Source organism: Loxodonta africana, chromosome 1 (assembly GCF_030014295.1).
Source record: "Loxodonta africana isolate mLoxAfr1 chromosome 1, mLoxAfr1.hap2, whole genome shotgun sequence".
NCBI classification, from domain to species: domain Eukaryota; kingdom Metazoa; phylum Chordata; class Mammalia; order Proboscidea; family Elephantidae; genus Loxodonta; species Loxodonta africana.
Window position 1 is genome coordinate 215,619,395 of NC_087342.1, and position 18,742 is coordinate 215,638,136.

The 18,742-nt window shown below is 41.6% G+C and overlaps 1 protein-coding gene across 1 annotated transcript in view; it reads left to right on the forward strand.

Moving 5' to 3' along the window:
- The first annotated feature begins 9,073 nt into the window (after positions 1-9,073).
- The window catches only part of ADGB (androglobin), a 227,648-nt gene continuing 217,979 nt past the window's right edge, over positions 9,074-18,742 (forward strand). The window contains exon 1 of the mRNA XM_023550601.2: positions 9,074-9,147. Coding sequence (XP_023406369.2) covers positions 9,074-9,147 — 74 coding nt within the window. The remainder of the gene's footprint in view (positions 9,148-18,742) is intronic.

An 18,742-nucleotide genomic window follows, 5' to 3' on the forward strand; every position in this document is an offset into this window, starting at 1 on the left:
AACATCGGTTTTACTTCTTTTTGCCCCACAAAATAATGAGTTCTTTAGGAGTGGGAACCAAATATTATTCATCTGTTTAGAAAGATATGGATTTATAGTTTTTATAGCATTTGTATATAATTCAACCATTACTTTTCCAAATAATTTTTTCTGTATCCTCCTTACACCATCTAGGGGCTCCAACTACACATATTTGAAGTTATTCCCCAACTTCCTGGTGCTCTTTTTCTTTTTTCCTCATGTTTCATTTTGAATTGTTTCTGAATAGTTCTTGCTATGTCTTCAGACTCACTAATCTGTTCTTCCGCAATGTCTAATCTGCCATTAATCTCATCCAATGTATTTTCCAACATAGACATTGAACTTTATCCAAAAAGCCCAGTGCCATCGAGTCGATTCCGACTCATAGCGACCAAATTATTTGGGCCTTTTTTATATCTTCTGTGTCTCTACTTAGCAGGTCAATCTTTCTCCTAGGTTCTTGTTGTTAGGTGCCATTGAGTCAGCTCCAGTTCGTTGTGACCCCATATATAACAAACAAAATGCTGCCCAGTCCCGTGCCATCCTCACAATCGTTGCTGTTTGAGCCCATTGTTGCGGCTACTGTGTCAATCCATCTCGTCGAGGGTTTTCCTATTTTTCACTGACTCTCCACTTTACCAAGCATGATGTCCTTCTCCAAGGACTGGTTCCTCCTGATAACATGCCTAAAGTAAGCAGACAAAGTCTTGCTATCCTTGTTTCTAAGCAGCATTCTGACTGTACTTCCTCCAAGATGGATTTGTTCATTCTTCTGGCAGTCCATGATATATTCTATATTCTTCTTCAACACCATAATTCTAATGTGACAATTCTTCTTTGGTCTTCTTTTTTTATTGTCCAGCTTTCACATTCATTTGAGGCAACAGAAAATACCATGACTTAAGTCAGGTGCACCTTAGTCAATACAGTTATAATGACTGTTTTAATGTGCTTGTCTACTAATTCTATCATATATGTCATTTCTGTGTCAGTTTAAATCAGTTGCCTGTTTTTCTCCTTCTAATGGGTCATATTTTCCTGCTTCTTTTCATGCCTGACAATATTTTATTGGATACCGGTTACCAATAATTTTACCTCGTTGGGTGCTGAATATTTTTGTATTTCTATAAATATTTTCAAGGAGTCTTAGTGGTGCAGTGGTTAAGCTCTCGGCTGCTAACTGAAAGGTCAGCAGTTCAGACCCACTAGCGGCTCTGTGGGGGAAAAGACCTGATGATCTACACCCATACTGATTACAGCCTAGGAAGCCCTATGAGGCGGTTCTACTCTGTCCTATAGGGTCACTATGAGTTGGAATTGACTAGATGGCACACAACAACACAAATATTCTTAAGGTTTGTCCTGGAGTGTTCTTAATTTTCTTGGAAATAGTTTGATCGTTTCAGGTCCTGCTTTTTCAGCTAGGGCCAGGGAAGTTTTTATTCCAGGGTGAACTCTTTCTCACTAGTGAGGCATATTCTACTGCTTATCCCATGACTTAGGAGGTTTTTCACTTAGGCTAGTGGGAACTGGCATTATACCCAGTGGTGTGTGAGCCCAGAAAACACTGCTCTCTCGTATCCTTTCAGGTGATTTTTCCCCAGGCCTTTATAAGTGGCGAGACAAACACTGAGGAATGCCCTCTGAATATTTCCTTTCTGTGCAGCTCTCCCCTCTTCCGTACCTGCTCCGTGAACTCTAGCACCTAGACTCCCTGCACTCCAGCTTTGTCTCCTTAATTCAAGGTGACCATCAGATTCTGCCTGGGATCCCCTCCCTGGGCCAGGGCCTGGCTGGGGAAGTCAGAAGGCTCACCTGCTTTATTGTCTACCTTTCAGGAATCACTGTTCCTCATTGCCTAAAAAAAATAGCCATATATTTCATCTAGTTTATTTTTTTATTAGCTATTTCAGGTGAGAAGGTAAATTCAGTCCCTGATACTTGTTTGAAAGCAGAAGTCTTCCCAAATCCCATTTTAGAGTCAGTTCCTAGGATCATACCTAACATCAACTGTTCTAGTCTGTAGCCCCAGGAAATTGACTCTGACACTGAGATTTGCCTTCATGATGTGTATTAAGGCAGTGTTCTCAGTAACAATCTCTAAGGGTGTAAGGGAAGCAGGATTGAGTAGAAGGAGAAGTTAAATTGCAATGCACTTGTAACAGAGGTCCCAGTTGGTCATAAGGGAAGTGCTGGAGATAGAAGGGTCTTTCAGAGTTGCCCCAATTATATCCCTTCCATTACTCAAATTAGTCAGATGCAGGTAGCGTGTCTTGGGTGGGGCGGGTCCGCTTCCTTTGGCAGGGAAGTGAGTGCCTCTGCCCTGAAGAGGGATCTGGAATAGTCCCACAGCATGGATGACATGGGTGATTTCAACATCATCCAAATGCAGGCTGGTTTGCATCCTGACAAAATGTTTTGTTACAGTCAGGAAAACTTTCAATTCTTATTTCAGAGCTTATCAAAATGGAAATTATTTTCCTTTTCAAGTTCTTGTTGTTAATTGTTGCTAGGTGCCATTGAGTTGGTTCCAACTCATAGCGACCCTGTGCACAACAGAGCAAAACACTGCCCAGTCCTGTGCCATCCTCACAATCATTGTTATGCTCAAGTGCATTGATGCAGCCACGGTGTCAATCCACCTCGATGAGGGTATTCTTCTTTTCCGCTGACCCTGTACTCTGCCAAGCATGATGCCCTTCTCCAGGGACTGGTCCCTTCTGACAACATGTCCAAAGTATGTAAGAAGCAGTCTTGCCATCCTTGCTGTCAGTTTGTCATACTGTGGGGCTTGCGTGTTGCTGTAATGCTGGAAGCTAAGCCACCGGTATTCAGATACCATCAGGGTCACCCATGGAGGACAGGTTTCAGCTGAGCTTCCAGACTAAGACAAACTAGGAAGAAGGACCCGGCAGTCTGAAAAGCATTAGCTGGTGAAAGCCTTTCAAGCAGTAGTATAAAAACATCTCAATTCTTTATTCTCCCATTTTTAAATACTCTATTTGTAATTTCCTTTCCAAGATAATGAACAGTTAAGGTTCATCCATAGTGATGATGCTTTCTTTGGCAGGGACAACTGGTTTCACATCTACAGGATCCAAATCCTCTAAACCAGCGGGCTGTGCAGAGGCTGAGCATGAGGGAGCAAAAGGGAATTTAAGTTGCCATTTATGAGAAGATTTTCCGTTATATGTAGGAAACTTTATTGTGCTCCCTGGTTTGAAGGAGGCAGGATAGCAGAGAGCTTTAAAAGTAGGCACTCTGAAGCCAGACTGCTCACACGGACAACCCTAACCACTGCTTCTGTGTGTGGAACTTTGGGCAAGTGGCTTTACTTTTCTAAAGCTCACTTTCCCTCTCTATAAAACAGACTGATTGTGACATCTCATAGGATTATGACCATTGAGGGGGTCAAAAGCAGATAGTGTAGTTATAAGGAGAATGGGTGAGGAGCCAGACTATACAAGCTTCAATACTGGCTGACCACCTCCTTACTTAATGTAACCTCACTGCCTATTTCCTTATTTACAAACTAGAGAAAATAGTAATAGTAACAAATCCCTAGGTTATTTGTAAGGGTTAAGTGTTTTAATACAGAAAAAAACCTTAGTACAGTGCTAAACATATAAAACCAAAAACCAAACCCACTGCTGTGGAGTCAATTCTAACTCAGCAACCCTGCAGGTCAGAGTAGAACTGTCCTATAGGGTTTCCAAAGAGTGGCTGGTGGGTTCGAACTGCTGACCTTTCAGTTAGCAGCCATAGTTTTTAACCAGTGTGCCACCAGGACTCATATATCAAGCCAAAAACCAAACCCGATGCTGTCAATTCCAACTCATGGTGACCCCATGTTCTTTACAGTAGAACTATACTCCAAAGGGTTTTCTTGGCCATAATCTTATGGAAGCTGATCACACAGAATGGATTCAAACTGCCAACCTTTCGGTTAGTAGGTGAGAGAAAACAGTTTGCATCACCAGGGACCTTCAGCATATAACAAGTGAGTGCTCAGTAAATATGAGCTCTGATTATTACATGTTCAGCAGATTCAAAAGCTTGAATTGAATTTGGTGAAAGAAGACTAAAATAGTTCCTGCTACGAGTGATCTTACAGTCTAGTAAAGGAGAAGGGCCGGGACATAAATAATGATAAAATAAGGCAGACTATTATAAGAACTTAAAAAGACCAACAAATGAAGCTCTGGGGAAAACAAAAGGAGAAAGATATTAATTTCTAATGAAAGTAACAATCCAATGACAGAATTTGAAAGGTCAACCTGAAGCTTAAACAGAGTATGTAGAATTTAGGCTTTCTCATTTGGTTGGTTAAGTTCCAGGTACCTCTGTAACTGACCTAATTTCCAAGAGGTGGCTGAGCAGCACCATCTATATAATTTCGTATGGCAGTGGGGCCCAGTTTGAAGCTGCCTGGGATAAGGCTTTAAGAAACAGAAATGCACCGCCCTCCAAGCTCCAGTCATTTGGGTCTCTCAATAGTAGGTGGCCAAGTGGTGACAAAAGCTCACTTCCCCATTTCTGCAAATCCCCAGGTATCTCAAAGACAGAGACCCTGCCTGTTCCCCATTTCTGCTGATACAAGGAAGTATTTCTAACCACTTCCCTATGGAGAGGCGCCCTAGTGGTGCAGTGGTTAAAACACTCAGCTGCTAACCCAAAGGTTAGTGGTTTGAACCCACCAGCTGCTCCAAGGGAGAAAGGGGTGGCAATCTGCTTCTGTAAAGATGACACCCTTGGAAACCCTATGGAAAGTTTTACTGTCCTATAAAGGGTCACTGAAAACCCTGTGATAGGGTCACTATGAGTCAGAACAGGCTCAATGGCAACGGGTTTGGCTTTTGTATGGAGGAGAGGCCACTGCAGCCTGAAGCCAAATATCTCCTCCCCAAAAAGTACTTGTAGATTTGAGAGAGCTGTCTCTCCTGGTGGCTATAACAAAATGTAGAACCTTGTTTCTCAGCCTTTGAAAGTTGCTGAACATCAAGAAAGCTTAGAAACCCCTAAACTGAGTGCCAGGATCATCATCAGTCCCAGGATCTGCTGTGCTCAGGAGTGATTCTGACAAATTGAGTCATGGACAGTTAACCTGGAGTATTGGAAAGACCAAAGGCTGTGGAGTCAGGCTGACCTTGGTCGAATTCCTAGCTCTGTCATCCACCACCTGCTCCCTGTTAGGTAAAGCCCTTTACCTGTCTGCATCTCATTTTCATTACTTGTAAAACAATGACAATGTTAGCTATCACTCTTTTGTGCGCTTATGATGTTCCAAGCACAACATTTCAAGTAAGTTTTTAGTCTTTCCTTTTCACAAATAAACTGCAATTCAAAGAGTTTAAATAAATTTACCCAAGATTACTCAACAAATAAGAATAGGGATTAAATGTAGGTCTGCCTTTAAAGCATATGTTTTAGGGAGCTAGCACCCCTCCCTAAGCCTGGCATGTAGTAGGCACTTAAATCACAGCATTTGTTATTATTTCAAAGTGATATTGACCATGGTTACCATCTGCATAAAAAAATATGGATTTTTAAAAAGAGACAGACATAGGGCCAATTGTCCTTTTTGCACTGGCATATATATATATCATCTTAAGTTTGATAGCTAGAACTACTTTATAAAAAACCTGTTGCCTTCAAGTCAATTCTGACTCATGGTGACTCCATGTGTTACAGAGTAGAACTTCTCCATTGGGTTTTCCTGGCTGCAATCTTTATGGAAGCACATCTTCAGGCCTTTCTTCCACAGCACCAGTGGTGGGCTCAAACCACCAACCTTTAGATTAATAGTCAAGTGCAAACCATTAGTGCCACTCAGGGTCCTGAATTACTTTATAGAAGAACATATTTGCCTCTTATAATCATGACACAATTAGAGCTTTAGCTCCAGAAAGAAGACAAATTCCATTTATGCATGTTGTTTTTAAGTGCTGCCTAGTTGGTTCTGACTCATAGCAGCCCTGTGCATAACAGAATGAAACACTGCCTGGTCCTGTGCCATCCTCACAATCACTGCCATGCTTGAGCTCACTGTTGCATCCACTGTGTCAATCTATCTCATTGAGGGTCTTCCTCTCTTTCAATGACCCTCTACTTTACCAAGCATGATATCGTTCTCCAGGGACTGGTTCCTCCTGATAACATGTCCAAAGTACCTGAGATGAAGTCTCACTATCCTCCCTTCTAAGAAGCATTCTGGAAACCCTGGTAACTTAGTGGTTAAGTGCTACAGCTGCTAACCAATAGGTCACAGTTCAAATCCACCAGGTGTTCCTTGAAAACTTTGTGGGGCAGTTCTACTCTGTCCTATAGGGTCGCTATGAGTTGGAATCAATTCAACAGCAATGGGTTTGGTTTTTTTGGCAAGGAGCATTCTGGCTGTACTTCTTCCAAGACAGATTTGTTCATCCTTCCGGCAGTCCATGGCATATTCAATATTCTTTGCCAACACCATCATTCAAAGGTGTCAATTCTTCTTTGGTTTTCTTTATTCATTGTCTAGTTTTCGCATACATATAAGGCAATTGAAAACACCATGGCTTGGATCAGGCGCACCTTAGCCCTCACAGTGACATCTTTGCTTTTCAACACTTTAAAGAGGTCCTTTGCAGCAGATTTTCCCAATGCAATGCGTCTTTTGATTTCTTGACTGCTGCTTCCATGGGTGTTGATTGTGAATCCAAGTAAAATGTTATTGACAACTTCAGTCTTTTCTCCATTTATCACGACATTGCTTATTGGTCCAGTTGTGAAGATTTTCGTTTTCTCTATGTTGAGGTAAAATCTATACTGAAGGCTATAATTTTTGATCTTCATCTTGCAGGCTGCATGCTTAATACAATGGGATTAGGACTAGACTAGGAATTCATGGCACTTTACACTTTTATTTACGGTTACCCCATTCCACTCTGATGACTACTCCCTTATTTTACCCTAATTTAATAGCTAGAAAACAGGCTCTGCATGTAGTGATATGCTTGATTTAAACTGGTGCTCTTCCTTTAATGCTTCTAGTCCAAACTCAACCACCAAGTAGCCATGCAACCTTTAGCAAAACACTTCACTTCTCTTAGTCCTGGGTTCCTCATCTATAAAATAGGGGTGGGCTTGGCATCTTGCCACCATTAACCATGCTTTAGCGAAGGCACTTGCTCAAGATAAAACTCACCTGTACACTGTTGGCTACTTAAAGTTGAGATTTCTTTACCCAATAGTTTTGCATATGCTTATGACTATGCACTTGATTACTCTAAAAAGATCTGGAAGTTAAATAATATTTTCTCACAATTTAGTCCTCTTCTTTCATTCAGGAGAGCATCTGTGCTCTCTGAAAATTTCATTCTCCAGATGAACCTGGCAGAGCTCTCGAGATGTCTTCATTGTCTGCACATATATGGAGATATTTGCAGAGTTAACACTGCTGGCTTTGAAGTTCTTTATTTAACTTACAGAAATACAACAAAACTGCTGCCTGATTGACTGCTGTGTAACCCCAGTAATAGTAGGATTGGGATAATCTGACAAAGCATAGTCTGAGTGGGTAGGGCTGGGCATTCATTTGTCAGAGCAATGGAAAGAATTGCTTTATGGGAAGCTTCTTCTCGTCTGTGTAGGTAGGACACGGAGCATGTGCCCAGAGCAGAAGGGAATTCCTTATTTAAATATAGTTAATTATTTCTAGATTCATCAGAAAAGATAACTAGTAAAGGGGCTCTTAAACTTCAGACCTGTGTGTCAAATCTCTTTGAAGTGAGGTTTGATTGGACCAGCACAATATTTTGTTTTGTTTTAATTAATTTAAAACCTTTTCTGGTCCCTGGGTGGTACAAACGCTTAAGCACTTACTGCTAACAGGAAGGCTGGTGGTTCAAATAAAAAATCCTAGCGATCTACTTCTGAGATATCACAGCAATTGAAAACTTCATGGAGCGCAGTTCTACTCTGACACACATGGGTTCGTCATGAGTGGGAAAGATTTGACAGCAACTGGATTTGCCATGGATTCCAACTCATAGTGACCCTATAGGACGGAGTAGTACTGCCCTACAGGCTTTCCAAGGAGCAGCTGGTGGATTGGAACTACCGACCTTTTGGTTAGCAGCTATAACACTTAACCACTGCACCACCAAGACTCCATCTCTACAATAGTGACCACTATTTGCTGTGTTTTTATCGGGTGCTAAACATTTTACATACATCTTATTTGTCCTTAAAACTATGGTTAGGTATTAGCATTTCCTATTTATACATCAGTAAACCGAGGCTTAAAGGGAAGAGCCTTAAAAGGTCTTCATTTGATGAGATAATCCTGTCATCTGGCTCCAGTTCGTTTTCTAGAGAGTGAATCCAGGGCCGCTGGGTTCCACGATTTGGAAAGATTCTTTCATATGAACAAACAAGTCACCCAGCGTCACAGTCTAACCTTAAGTGACTACAGGATGCCGTGATACGCACTGGCAAACTTAGAGTGTCCGAATTGTCTCTTTAGTAATTACTGAAGGAACACGTTCAGCCCAAGGAAGACCTGGGGTAAGACTCGCATGATATGCGTCTTCCAATAGCTGAAAACTAAAAACGAATCAGTCAATATACGTTTATGGTTCCGAAGGGAACGGCCAGACAGCGTCATCCAGACCGGAGCACTCAAAAGAACTGGAGCGGCCCGACCTCTCACCTCGGTTTCCCCTGGACGCAGTGACCCCAGCTCTGCCCCCTCACACCCGCGACCTCAGAGCCCGCCCCCCCGAGGAGCCCGCCCCTCTCATCCAGCCCCTTCCCCGCCGGGGCCCGCCCACCCCACGGAGGGCCCGCCCACCCCACGGAGGGCCCGCCCACCCCACGGAGGACCCGCCCACACCGCGGAGGGCCCGCCCACACCGCGGAGGAGGACCCGCCCACACCGCGGAGGAGCCAACCCAAAGCCGCCCCAGCGCCCAGCGCAGAGGAACGCTGGCCCCCGTCTCCTGGCAACCGCGGACGCGGAGCCTGGGGTCGCCGGACCAGCTCGGAGTTCAGCGCTGTCGGATCGGCCTCTGCCATGACCACCAAACAAGCCAAAAAGAAAGAAGTGCATCGTATCAACTCAGCGCACGGATCGGAGAAATCTAAAGAGTAAGGGGTCTCTACCTGTCCTTTCCCCTCACCGCCCCTCTCACCTCCCTGGCCGAGCCCCTGGGCCTTGACTGGCCCTTTTTTGCTACTCGTCCCTGGGCGGCTTCTCTGTAGTGGACTCTACTCGGTTTCTTTATTTCCTACCAGAGCCCTGACCCCTGAGATTCTTGAGCCCAACCCTCTTCTGTTCAAACCTCGATCCATCTCCCAAGAGCTCCTGGTTTCCCTGCCTTGGTTGTGTGACTGCACTTCTCTGGCTCCCGTCCAGGAGCTTCCCACCACTCCTCCCCTTCCCAGCCCACAAGGCACTTGGAAAGGCTGTAGCCTCCGCGCTGAAGAGGCCATCTCAGAGGACTTCTAAAACCACAAACAAACCCGTTGTCGATTCCGACTCATAGCGACCCTACTATAGGACAGAGTAGAACTGTCCCATAGGATTTCCAAGGAGCGGCTGGTGGATTGAACTGTCGACCTTTTCGATAGCAGCTGAATGTAGCACAGGATTTGGGTTATTATTGGAGTTTATAGAAGTTGTAAAATTTATTGCAGCTGTGAGAGGGCTGCCAAGCGCAACTTCGGTGGGACCAGTAATGTTCTTGCCCTGCTTGGAGTTCGGGGCGTGTGAGCAAGAATTCTTTTCCGTTGGACCTTTACATCTCTGAAGCCTGCTTCTCCATCTACCACTTCCTCCAACATTGGATTTCTATTCATAGATCCCTAGCATTCACTTTTCCTCAGGGTCCCTGGGTAACAGAAATGATTTGAGCTTGGCCGGTAACCAAAAGGTTTGCTATTCAAACCTGCCAGCTGTGCTGTGGAAGTAAGGAAGGCCTGGCAATGTGTTTCCATAAAGATTACAGACAAGAAAAACCTAAAGAGCAGTTCTGCTGTGTAACACATGAGGTCTCCTAAGTCACAGATTAGCAACAATAACAAAATCAACAACAAATAAACTCTTTCCCACTGTGAACTCTTCTCTCCCATTTATTCCCATGCTTGCGATTGTCTGGTTTCCTAGTTCTGTCTTCTTTCAGATGCAGGTTTTCAGCTACCTGGTATATAATTCATTCATTTGACTTTAATTAGCTTAAATTTCAGCCATTATATTACATATGTAAGTGATTTTCACATGATAACTCTGCTGCTGTGTACCAATGTAAGTCAGGTGATTTCAACAGTGTCTGATGGCTTCCCTTCTTGTGGGGCCTAAACCCTACAAGACTACGTGATCAAGTCCTTGTTACTTCTCTGACCTTACCTCCCCTTGTTCACTTTGCTCTGGACACTCTAGCCTCCTCTCCACAATCTGAAACACCCCCAGGCTTTTTCCCACCTCGGGGCCTTTGCACTTGCTGTTTCCTCTGCCAGAAAGTTCTTCCCCAGATAGCCATATGGTTTGCCCCCTACTTCCTTCAGGTGTTTACTTAAATGTCATTTCCTTGCGTCAGCTTTTTTGGTCACCTTTACAAAGCTATACCTCTCCTCCCCCCATAAAAACAAAACCACAAACAAAAAAATCTCTGTCTTCCTTCACCGTTTTATTTTTCTTCATTGAATTTTGTTCACCTAACATACTTTATGGAAACCCTGGTGGTGTAGTGGTTAAGTACTATGGCTGCTAACCCAAAGGTAGGCAGTTCAAATCCATCAGGAGCTCCTTGGAAACTCTATGGACAGTTCTACTCTGTCCTATAGGGTCGCTATGAGTCAGAATCCAGTTGACGGCAATGGGTTTTAACATACTTTATATTTTACTTTTTTAAAAAGATCTTGTTTATTCACCTGTTCTCTTCAACAGAATATAAGTTTTATGAAGGCAGAGGCATGGATTTTTTTTTTTCCTATTTTATTCATTGTTGTATTCTTAGCCCCTATGCTGGTTCCTGGCTTAGAGTAAACATTAAAAAAAATAATTACTGAATGAATAAATGACAGTGATTAGCTAAGAGATTTGTCTTAGTTATCTAGTGCCATTGCTGTTGTGACAGAAATACCCCAAGTGGATGGCTTTAACAAATAGAAGTTTATCCTCTCACAGTTTAAGAGACTCGAAGTCCGAATTCAAGGCGCCAGCTCCAGGGGAAGCCTTTTTCTCTCTGTTGGCTCTGAGGCAAGGTCCTTGTCATCAGTCTTCCCCGGTCTAGGAGCTTCTCTGCACAGGGACGCTGGGTCCAAAGGATGCGTTCCACCCCTGGCCCTTCTTGCTTGGTGGTGTGAGGTCCCTAACTCTCTGCTTGCTTCTCTCTTCTTTTATCTCTTGTAAGATAAATGATGATGCAGGCCATACTCCAGGGAAACTCCCCTTACATCTGATCAGGACTGTGTCCTGAGTAAGGGTGTTGCACTCCACCCTAACCCTCTTGAACATAACCTAATCTTGCCTCATTAACCACAGGCAGAGATTAGGATTTACAACATATAGGATAATTCCATCAGTTCACAAAATGGAGGACAACCACAAAATATTGAGAATCATGGCCTAGCCAAGTTGACACATATTTTTGGGGGAAGCAACTTAACCCATAACAAGGTTATAATAGGATTCCAAAGAAATCTGTGAATACATACAAAAATTATTTTGTCAATGATAGTTTAATGAATTTTGCAGGCTTACAACCCTAAGAGCTTGGGGAAAATCTTTGCCTTTAAGGAATTTATATCCTGAAACAGATAAATTCTTATTCCCATAAAGAAACTGATCAAACCAGATGCCATACAACATGTTGCTCTGGCCTGGTGTTGTGATGGTTGGGAAAGAGACAAGGTCCTTGCTGGTCAGAAGCTAATTCTCCCTTCATGGGGACTTCTCATTCGTTTTTGAGATAATGGTGCTATTTCTAACATATTTCTTGTTTCCAGAAAAGATCTGAGTTGAATTACAGTTGATATTTGTACATCAAAATGTATGTATATGTTTGTGAAAGTAGAAGAGGAAGGGCAAATAGTTACACAGAATCTAGGCTTGGCTAGAAACTACCTATTGAGCATTAAAAAGCAAGTCATTAGATTTTGCTGTAGCTTGTTGTTGTTGTTGTTAGGTGCCATCGAGTCGGTTCCCACTCATAGTGACCCTATGCACAACAGAACGAAACACTGCCCGGTCCTGCGCCATCCTTACAATCGTTGTTATGCTTGAGCTCATTTTTGCAGCCACTGTGTCAATCCACCTCGTTGAGGGTCTTCCTCTTTTCCACTGACCCTGTACTCTGCCAAGCATGATGTCCTTCTCCAAGGGACCGATCCCTCCTGACAACACGTCCAAAGCATGTAAGACACAGTCTCGCCATCCTTGCCTCTAAGGAGCATTCTGGCCACACTTCTTCCAAGACAGATTTGTTCGTTCTTTTGGCAGTCCGTGGTATATTCAATATTCCTCGCCAACACCACAATTCAAAGGTGTCAACTCTTCTTCGGTCTTCCTTATTCATTGTCCAGCTTTCACATACATATGATGTGATTGAAAATACCATGGCTTGAGTCAGGCGCACCTTAGTCTTCAGGGTGACATCTTTTCTCTTCAACACTTTGAAGAGGTCCTTTGCAGCAGATTTGCCCAATGCAATGCATCTTTTGATTTCTTGACTGCTGCTTCCATGGCTGTTGATTGTGGATTCAAGTAAATGAAGTTTGTTATCAATCAAGCTTATCCTCTATGTGTTATTGAAGAACTAAAGGTTCATAGACACCAGGATAAGTCAGAGATACAAGACAAATAAAGAATTTCCCAGTATGGGGCCCAGAGATCAAAGTCTAGTGTAATTGTCATTTGAGATACACTTGTGAGATTTAGAGTAAGTTTTTTTTTTTTTTTTAATGTCATTTTGCCACACCTTATGGTTACACATTCAATAAATGCAATCAACTCTAACATGGTCATCGATATGGAAATAAGAGATGTCTTTAGAACCTCGAAAATGGCCAGCCCATAGAATATTACTCTCCTAGAACTATTATCTGTAGTATATCTCTTCTGAATCCTGAAATTATATGCTACAATGGGGACATGGACCATGTCTAGCTTTTGCCTAGCCCAGTGGCTGTTACATGGTAAGCACACATCATTTGTTTATGGAATGAGTTTACAGTTTATTTACCTGGTTGTGCTTTCATTTCTTCTGAATTTGATTGAAGCCCAACCCTTGTTCCCCTTCTGGTCTGATCTGCTGTTGCAAAGTTCACAACCTGAGGTGTTATAACTGATAAGGCAGCAGAATCATTGACATCCAGCTGTGACCAAAGTCATAAGTAAATATGTCTTTGAGTCACCAGGAAAAATTGTGCCAGGTATTACATTAAACTTTTTCTGTTTCATCCATTCTGTAGTTTTTCTGCCTCAGCCCATGTGAAATTTCCCTTCTCATGTACAGTCTGGCACCAATTCTTTAGAGACATTGGCCAAGTCATTTATCTATTCTGATGCTTAGTTTTCTCTTCTTTAAATGAAGGGCCCATCTAATTAAAATTGCTCCCAACCCCCAACACAATTTCATTTTTTTTTTTTTTCCCTCGCAGCTCTGAATTTCCAACTGTCTGTGTGGAATTCATGGTGGATTAAGGACCAGGGTAGGGAGAATAGGGTTGTGGCCTGAGATAATGGGGAAGGCCTTGGTGCTGAGCACTCCTGATGAGAGTGAGGAAAATAGCGAAGGAAGTGGGAGCAGAGCAGATCTGTAAGGTGTCTGTGGTCAAAGACTACAGAAGCCAAGTTTCTCATCTTCAGTTGCAGTGGCAATATGTGATGATGATGTCCAGGCCGTGGTGCAGCCACATCCGAAAAAGAAGGAAAACATGCATATGCGAGATTCCATTACAGAGTTCCGAATGCCTTCCTGTATTTATTTTTGCATTCGCTTCAGGACCTGGCACAATGTGTACTTAATACATCTGTTTATGATTTAATTGAGTTAAACTGGAAGCCTGGCGTGGCAGTTCTGCCATAAAATCCTCTGACTCAGGATCAGGGAGGATGTCCCAGAGAGATTGAGAAAGCCCTGAGGGCAGAGACCCTGTTGTGGTCATCAAAGGACACGGGGCAATTTTGGGCACAGATTAGACCAGGGTATGAATGTCTGTTCCATGTTTTTGAAGATACAAATCTCAGCCAAAAGGCCCTGCTCAATGAGGATAGGAGTGTCCCTTTAACTTTAGTAAGGTCTGCCATAAATTTCTCTTTTGAAATAATTTTAATCTAAGGTTTTGTTTAATAACTCATTAATATGTGGCATAGTTTAAGAATCACCTCTGGCAGTGAAATCTTTTATTTTATTATTTTAAATTCACCCAATTCTAGTTTGTTACTTATTGGGGAGAAATAGTTCCTTTTAAGTTTACTGTGTAGAATTATTTGAGGTGTAAATGAATTAAATCGAAAGGTATTTGTAAACTCATGGAATTAGCACTTCGCTGTCAGCTGAAAACATAATTAAATTTATGTTTTTAAACTAATAGCATGGTTGCAAATGCTTTAAGAGTAGAAAACCAATATCAGCTCAATAAAAAATGATTACTGAAAAAAATATTTTCATTGACTTTAACATTGCTTCGACATTTCCAGGTCACAGATTATTTAACACAAAGGATTAATTTAAATATTCTGTAAAATGGCTGTGTCACTTAATGTAAGATAAAATGACTATAAAAAGTATACTCAAAACCAAAAAACCCACTGCTTTCGAGTCAATTCTGACTCATAGCGACCCTATAGGACAGAGTAGAACTGCCCCCATAGAGTTTCCAAGGAGCGCCTGGCAGATTTGAACTGGTGACCTCTTGGTTAGCAGCCGTAGCACTTAACCACTACGCCACCAGGGTTCCCAAAGTATATCCAAGACAGACTAAAAATATGCTTTGATAAATTTGTATAACATAGAATATTGGGTAGAAATATCACTAATCTTTCTCACTCTCACCCTTGACCAAGAAGATACGCATATATTTTTATAACATCATAAAGACATTCCCCACTAGGTGCTTTGAAATTTTATTGTTAAACTTTCTTCTCAGAGTAGGCCCAAGCTGATTAATTTCAGGTTCTGAAGCTATAGCTATGTTAATTTGTGTGGCAGAAATAACATAGGTACATTTTTTAAGTTAACCAGTACTTATTATGTTGTATTTTTTTTTTTTTTTTTGCTGGTGTCAAAATAAATGTCATGGTACAAATATTTTGTAATGATTTTTATTCCATTTTTCTGACCTGATGAATATCAGAATTACCTATATTGCTTCAGTTAAAATTCTCAAAAGATCAGTATGTCCTTTCTGCCTGTATTTTCTCACCTCTCATTTTAGGCTTTCATCTAGCCCTTCCACTGAGACCAGAGTAAAACCAAAGATTCTCGGTCCTGTTCATCTTTCTGCAGATCTGCTGTGGCGTGGTGCTGCTTAGGAGGGTGTTCAGAGGAGACATCTATTGAATCCAAGGGGGGTGGTATCTAGGTTACTTATTAAACTAACGGAAAAGCTGCAGGTCTTTGAAACCTTGAGGATATACAGGCAAAAGAAGAGAAAGCAAGAAGAACTATGAACTGTTTTACTTCCAGGTGAGCCAGGAAGACAGTGAGAGTTTAACTAGGTAAGGTTAAGGTCAAAGGGTTAAGGCCGTACTACACAAACTGGCAATGGAGCCCTGTCTGCATACTGTAATAATGAAAAATGCGGATGAATTGGTTAGAAATTAGAGACAGAGCCACATGTTTGCTCCACTCTGGGTCAAGGTCTGGGAGGAATTTGGGATAGGTTTGTACCATGGGGAGCCCTGGTGTCACAGTGGTTAAGACCTAGGCTGCTAACCACAAAGTCGGCAGTTTGAATCCACCACCTGGTCCTTGGAAACACTGTGGGGCAGTTCTACTTTGTTCTGTAGGGTCACTGTGAGTCGGAATCTACTTGGTGACAAGGAGTTTTTTTGTTTTGTTTTGTACCATACACCAAGAATGAGGTTATGAGGAAAATCATTTGAGTTGTGTAAATAAAAGGATCAGTTTGAGCCTATGATTGCTTTAACCTCTGGGTCCTGAAGACCTGTTGTTTCTTTCGTGGACTTTGGTTAAAGTCTTTGTGGATATGATCTCGTGTACTTGCATACCATGTTTTGTGCCTGCTTTTTATAAATATCAGTTTTGATACCAGAATATATCATCTCTTGGAAAATCACAGAAGCTTAAAATCCTGGTGACCTGTGGCACTGACTTGGAACCAGAGCAGCAGAAGCAGCCTGCCTCCTAAACAATCCTGAGGTCCCGTCCTATCTCTCAAGAGAGCTGAGCTGCCTACAGGGAAGCACATGGCATGCCAGCTTAATCTCGCCTCTCTCTTGGCTTCCATGATGTTATTTCCTGGTGTCCTCATCTCTCTGACTTGCCACCTGCCTTGTTTTCTTCCTTCTATCTCCAAAATTAAGCCATTCTCCAATGTTCTTACTTTGCTTCCTTTCTTCTTTGTAGATTGTCTCTTTTGATCAACTAAAATAATCATCCCTTATTGAAGACTGCCTATTAACATTTCTAAAGAGCCCTGATGGCGCAGTGGTTAAGTGCTTGGCTGCTAACGGAGATGTCAGTGTTTTGAACCCACTAGCCACTCTGAGGGAGAAAGATATGGTAGGCTCCTGTAAAGATTACAGTCAAGAAAACCCTATGGGGCACTTTTACTCTGTCATATGGGGTCACTCTGTGTCCTAATTAACTCAACAGCATCCAACAACAACAATGCTGTTAATAATTTTCCTAACACATTGTTTCACTGGTAAGATGTTTCTGCTTTAAAAAAATAAAGGAGAAAAAGTAAAGGAAGAGAGAGAGGTAACTAGTTTTCAATGCATAGCCAGCTTTAGCTTAATGTTTCTCCTACTCTCTGCATCAACCAAATCATAACATGTTGTTTTTGTTAGGTTATAGTACTCTGTGTACAACAGAACAAAACACTGTTCAGTCCTCTGCCATCCTCACAATTGTTTCCCTTTCTCCTACTTCTATGTGTGTACCTTTTCCCATCCTTTTGTCTCTGTCTTCTACTGGCTTTCACCCTACCTCTAATTCTTTCCACCCTAAAGGCCTTCCTTTCCATGAAGCCCTAACTGGCTTTCCAAGTTGCCAACAATTTTTCCACCTCCTCTGTGTTCATAGAGCACTTCGATTTTAGCGTTGTTATAACCACTTCCACTTTCGCCTTTCCGTTTTAGTTGTGTGTATTTATTCTTCTTATTATAAGTTATTTGAGAGCTTGTGGATCTTTGCGTTCGCCCAAATACAGTGTATTGCCAATAATATATAAATGGTGAACTTTTAAATGCCCTGTTTAAATAATTTTAATAAAACCAAGTGAATAAAAAGCCAAACATAACAACCTGGCTTGAACTTTTTACTTTGTTGTTAAAGATATATAATTTTTTTCCTTACATATTTGATATTTCTGAAGAGGGTGACTCAGAATACCCTAAACAAAATTAAGTTGATTCATACCCTGATCCCTCCAAGGTATTAGCTGACACTGCTTAAGAAGGCATGCTGGTTGCACATTGGGTAAATAAACTGCCTCCCCATAGGAGTAAAATCATGTCCTTACACTGAACAGCATGTGTGAAGAAAACAATGGTAAAATTCCAGACCATTCTTTCACGGAAGTTTTAACTTCCTTACAGTGGACATGCTCCCACAAAATAATCTAATTAAAGCATACGTGTGTGTGTGTGTGTGTGTGTGTGTGTGTGTGTAATTCAAATTCTGCTTTTTTTTTTTTTTGGTTTAAAAGTCTGTAATGGCTTTGTACGTGTTCTTTGAGCATTTCCAACGCTTGTATATTTTTATTGTATTATGTAATCTTGTTTTTGACAAGGATTTTTTAAGAAATCATTTTGTCAGCAGTAAGTACGTGATTAGTAAGCATTTTTAAGTTTGAAGAGTTATTTTATTAATAATTGGGGTATAAAATATATTTTAATATAATCACGGATGACTTTCATGATATTTAAAAACAATTTTGACATTTTCTCAGTTCCAAATTATGCAGGCTGTTTAATTTATTGAAAATAGGCATATATGAAAGCAAATGTATAGACAAAGTATGTTTTTGCTCATCAAATATATAATGGAATGCAGGTTTAAATTTAACTCTGGAACAGGCGATATTACTACCATGAAGCAATGTTTGGAATTTTCTTAATTTGGCTTTTCAAATCACCAGGCTGGTTTTCCATTTCTTTTTATTTTTTAACAGTTTTAAAATAATGTAAAATTAACATACAGTAAATGGCACATACTTAAAGGGTGTATTTTGTTCAGTTTTGACATACATCTACAGATGCGAAACCATCACCCACAATCAAGAGAATGAATAGATCCACCATTCCAAAAAATTTCCCTGTGCCCTTAGTCATTCCCCCCTCCTACTGTCCCATACTCCAGCCCCTGGACAGCCACTGTTCTATCTTCTGTCACTATCGATTAGTTCTGTCACTCCAGATTAGTAGGAGCCCTGCTGGTACAGTAGTTAAGAGCTTGGCTGCCAACCAAAGACCAAAAGAGCAGCAGTTCAAATCCACCAGGTACTCCATAGAAACTCTATGGGACAGTTCTACTCTGTCCTATAGGGTCAC